General features: G+C 39.5%; 1 protein-coding gene across 2 annotated transcripts; it reads left to right on the plus strand.

The window, feature by feature from the left end:
- The first annotated feature begins 1786 nt into the window (after nt 1-1786).
- On the plus strand, nt 1787-3827 carry LOC110052570 (uncharacterized). 2 transcript variants are annotated; one of them, XM_020758703.2, is made up of 2 exons: nt 1787-2250; nt 2351-3827. In XM_020758703.2, the coding sequence occupies exons 1-2, from the start codon at nt 1980-1982 to the stop codon at nt 2737-2739; spliced, it is 660 nt and encodes a 219-aa protein (XP_020614362.1). In that variant the 5' UTR covers nt 1787-1979; the 3' UTR covers nt 2740-3827. The 2 variants fall into 2 exon arrangements, with proteins under 2 accessions (XP_020614362.1, XP_020614363.1); XM_020758704.2 differs by having other exon boundaries at nt 1788-2250; nt 2354-3827.
- The last annotated feature ends 739 nt before the right edge of the window (nt 3828-4566 follow it).

Raw genomic sequence — 4566 nt, forward strand, 5'->3', positions numbered from 1 at the left:
TGCTGACGCAGTCGGAAACAGTCACATCTTGTCCTTTAGCTTGGCAAAAACATGAACCAGTCATTTGAATAAGAGTTTCAATTGCATCTGTCAGATTAAGATCGAGCGGTTTGCTTTCACGTTGGAACAGTGCTTAAGTGCACGATGAATCTCTTTTATTTGCACCCGCAATAAATAAAATCGGATGGATTAGTAAGAGCGAAATTCTATTATAACGGTCTCCTTCGCCAATTACTTCAGAATGAGGTGTGAGCGAGACTAGCGTGCCTCGGCGAGGACAAGTTAAACCGCAGAGGAAACTAAACGGTACATGGTCACAGCTGCGAGCAATCAATCTCTCACTTGTATGTAGCCATTTAAAAAAAATGTCACTGTTTTCTTGCTGCAAAAGCTTGTCAGCAACGAGTGGTTTTACCCGTCGAGCCATTATATTGGGAGGCCATAACAACCTACTTTTTTTTTTTTTACACTAAGAATGCAAAGGTTGTAGTTCTTATTAAAAAGCATTTGTATTTAATTGCCTTTGTGACTGTCCCGATCAACCAGACTGTTCCTAATTACGCTCCGATTTCCGATTTCTTTTTACAAAGCGCGTTTAGTGTGTCCAAGTCTAGTGTAATTCAAAACAATCGTTTCTGCTCGTGTCTCCTTCTAGTGTGGAAAACAACTGCCTCTGCCACCCAGGGTTTCATATATCGTGGTGCTTTATTTAATGTTAATAGCTCTTAGCTCTGCGATTATTGCCAAGACAAGGGAGAGCAGTTACAAATGTAAATAAACAACAGAAGCCGATAACTAAACGAAGTTTCGAAAGGCTATCGATTGCACCCACACATCAAGTACCTTCTCTGCCTTTTTTTTAGCCCTGCTGTAATTCACATCAAGCCACATATGTTGCCATTTTGGTTTGCTATATATGGTCGGAATTTTAAGTTTAACCCGGGGCTGCTGATAAAATACCAGATAAATATGGACAGCCCAAAGTGAATTTCCATATACACATTGAAAACATGTAAAGAGCAACTGTTCTATGAATCTTCGAAAGCGGAATTTATCGCAGCCTGTTCATCTTGTTATTTTTATCACTTCTGAATTGGTTGGAAGACCATTAAACAACGCTTAGTTAATTCCACTCTTTAAAATGGTAATTAGGTCGACTGGAGAGGAATTGTGGGTTCGATTGGTGCCAAACGGTATTGTTAATTGGAATCGTATATTGAAAGCGATTTCTGTAAGTTAAGTAAGATGCCGAATGACAACACGTTTGCACTCACACACATCAAATTTTCTTGTTTTGGAATTATGAGGACCATAGCTGTTATTTACTACCTTAAATCTCTTTCGCTAATATGAAAGACATTAGCTCAACATTTGTTAGTCATTTTAGCAGATGTTTCTTTGTCACACCAAACGTTTCTTGTCCGATCCTGTTCTTCAAATGTCCAACACTACAAATACAATTCTATAAATGGACCAACCATGGCAATTTACCAGCGATAAGCTATGTGTGTGTCTAAATCAAACATCTGTGAATTCCTGTCCAGGGACAATTAAGCCTGTAGCGCGAGAAAGCTATGTTTAAAAACATAGGAATTTGATTGACATGAAAATTATCCAAATTAGCGATTAAACATCTTTGTAAATGGCCTTTGGGCACATCGACTTTACCAACCAATGAATGAATGCAATGAAAATCGCGCTCATTGCACCAGCCAATAGAACGGGGGTTAGAAGTAAAACTGACGCCTGTATTTGTCAGCAAATTTTCCTAATTGCCTTTATCGTCAATACAATCGCGTTATTGATTTTATATGATATGTCATACTCGCGCAGGCAGGCGGCAGACCTTTCATGCTCTGTTTTGTCCTAAACCTGACAGATAAGTACGGTAGAGCTGCGACAATTGCTTCAAGCTGTCTCCGCTCCAAATCATTTGCCTGCAACCAGGCGCAGGGAAGCCATCGTTAAGGACGTAAAACATGGCGTCGGTTGGAACATGGCATCGGCACGTCTACAACAACCCTCCAAAGCAACCAACACCGCACTTTGTGGCTGACATTCTCGGACTTCAATCGGGCCATCCACCGACCTACATGACAACCGCTCGTTCTCAACAAGACCAACCGCTTGCTAAACGCCGCCTGTATATAAAAGAGAAGGAAGCAAAATTGAAACAAAATAACCAGGAGGATTCGAGCTGCCATATCGCTAAGAAGGAGACCCCGGCTCAATCAAAATTAGATATAAAAGGTAAGTTAGTTCACGCTCTGCTAACGAGTTCGGAAATTGGTGGCGAGGGTAATCAACGAGGATCAATTTTCTAAACGGTTCTCGGCTTTCTGTTTTTAAGCAGAAACCTCTTCAGCCCATTCCAGGGGCATAAAAAGATTGAAAGGAAAGTCTGGCAAGGAGAAAGTCAAGAAGAAAAAAGCTAGAACCACATTCACTGGCCGGCAAATTTTCGAGCTAGAAAAGCAATTCAAAGAGAAGAAATACTTGAGTGCCTCTGAGCGAAGTGACATGGCCGCGCTGCTTAATGTGACAGAAACTCAAGTCAAAATTTGGTTTCAAAACAGACGAACGAAATGGAAGAAGCAGGAGAAAATATGCGAGGTAACGCCCGAGAATGACAAGGATTCCCAAAGCGAACATTCGGATAACAAAGATAGTGTATCCTCGGATACTGGACTTGATAACGACGACAAAAGCTCTGATTTGGAACTGGAAGAAAGCGGCTAGCTAGCACCCAGGTGAAGATTATCTCCCGCTAGCCATTGAACTGTAAAATATCTGTTATTTATTTCATTCACACAGTCTTCCACTCGTAAAAACTACTGTAAGCTGTCAGTAATCTTTGTCCAAGAGCTTCCAAAGTGAAACTGTTAGGATTGTTTTAATTGTTCACTTTCATGAACAACGTGTATTAATACAATTATCTTTTCAATGGTTTGGTGCTTACACGAATTAAGAGACCGATTAACGATATTCTAAATGGTGGAAAGTCTCTGAATTGGCCATCTTAAAAATGTTCGTCTACGAGGGTATAGTTGAACATAATGGATGCAAATTGTTGCGCTTTCTCGAATTATTTTCTTAAGCCAGTCGGAGAGCGGTAATTGAGCTTATTCAGGAAGCAATTGGCGAGCAAATGTACTAGCGTCTTCATAAAACTTTATGAAGAGCGTTCTCGTTTGTTTGATAACAAGATATATTTCATTCAAATGAACAAGGCAGTTGGAATATTGAACTCACGATTCCACAGAGACCATTTTTAATTGCTCGCCAAAACCGTGATACAAGCAATTTTATTACGCAGCAGTTGGCAATTAACAAAGTATTCGGTTGAGTCTAAATAGTGGGGACATCTTTACCACCTATTGTGTTTTGAAAATCGATTTGCAGAACTGTTTTACGCCAAGACAGTTAAATAGAATGATTGCTAGACACCTGAAGCATCCTTAGGTTGTACAGTTGAGTTGTTTTGTTTTGTTGAACCTCTTTATTAAATTTGTGACTATAAATTATAGATGATTGCACTGACAATCACCGACCTCCTGCCATGTCACAAACGAACGCCACGCAAGGTATGGCCTTTTCATTGTTACACACGGCTATTGGTAACATAGTGTCTTAATTAACAAGCGTTCAACTGAAAGGTATTTTATCAAAATATCCGTACTTAATCCGGTTTTCTGAATGTGTTTTTCTTGCGGAGTTTAGGATGAATATTGCTTTTGCATTAAAGAACTGAGTCAATTTATCGAAATACTTAATTCATGTAGTGGAAGTTGCTTTCACTTTGGTATTAAATTGAGTTGAGATGAAAATTGCGTGTTGCCTCATTCACGGCTGGTTGCCCGACTGATAAAGATGATCAAGCGATATCACAAATTGCACCCAATCTAAATTAGAACTTAGTGTGCGCTATCCATAAACAGTAGATATAGTTAATTGGAAACAAATGGCTCCCGTTGAAAAATAACTAAATCTGGCGAAGCTGTAAGGTTTGCCTCCTCTAATTGTTGGTAACTATCTTTTCATTTGGGTTTATCTAAGGTCCCAGCTTCTACAAGAACCCCACATAACGATTAACAAAGGGTATTTCAGAAAGAGCGCGTTTGATAATTAATTAAAAGCACGTTCCCTTTGCAATCCGTGAAACAATTTGCGTGCACAGCAGACGAAGCCGCTAGAGTCTGTGATTTCAACTCGGTTATTTTTCCGATAATTTATTTGACATCTTCCTCTAAATTGTTCGCCGATGTGGCACAATTAAGAACGTTTTACTAATGCCTTGGCTTGCTTGTTTACCACAAAATCCGCGGAAACCACACGTCTTTTGTGGAGGAAACATTAAGCTACTGAAGTTCCGCCAAACGGGAAGTTTGTTCATATTCTACGCATTTAATAAACATTTTCCAAATGAAGCGCATTATGAGATTGTACGGTTTTACGAGTCACAACTCAGCCTGTTTGCTTAGATTGCCACTGAATTTTACTCCAAATGTTTCTTTATTTCGACGAAGCAAATGTAAAAAAAAGATCCATAGCTTATGAGTAAGAGCT

The sequence above is a fragment of the Orbicella faveolata genome, unplaced genomic scaffold (assembly GCF_042242905.1).
Source record: "Orbicella faveolata isolate gen_17 unplaced genomic scaffold, um_ofav_v1 contig_1, whole genome shotgun sequence".
NCBI classification, from domain to species: Eukaryota; Metazoa; Cnidaria; class Anthozoa; order Scleractinia; family Merulinidae; genus Orbicella; species Orbicella faveolata.

What these genes read in the sequence shown, in the direction of transcription:
- LOC110052570 (XM_020758703.2), top strand. Translation starts at nt 1,980, where the DNA reads ATGGCGTCGGTTGGAACATGGCATCGGCACGTCTACAACAACCCTCCA. An exon ending in ATCAAAATTAGATATAAAAG is followed by an intron (nt 2,251 to 2,350) that starts GTAAGTTAGTTC and finishes TCTGTTTTTAAG; the next exon opens with CAGAAACCTCTTCAGCCCAT.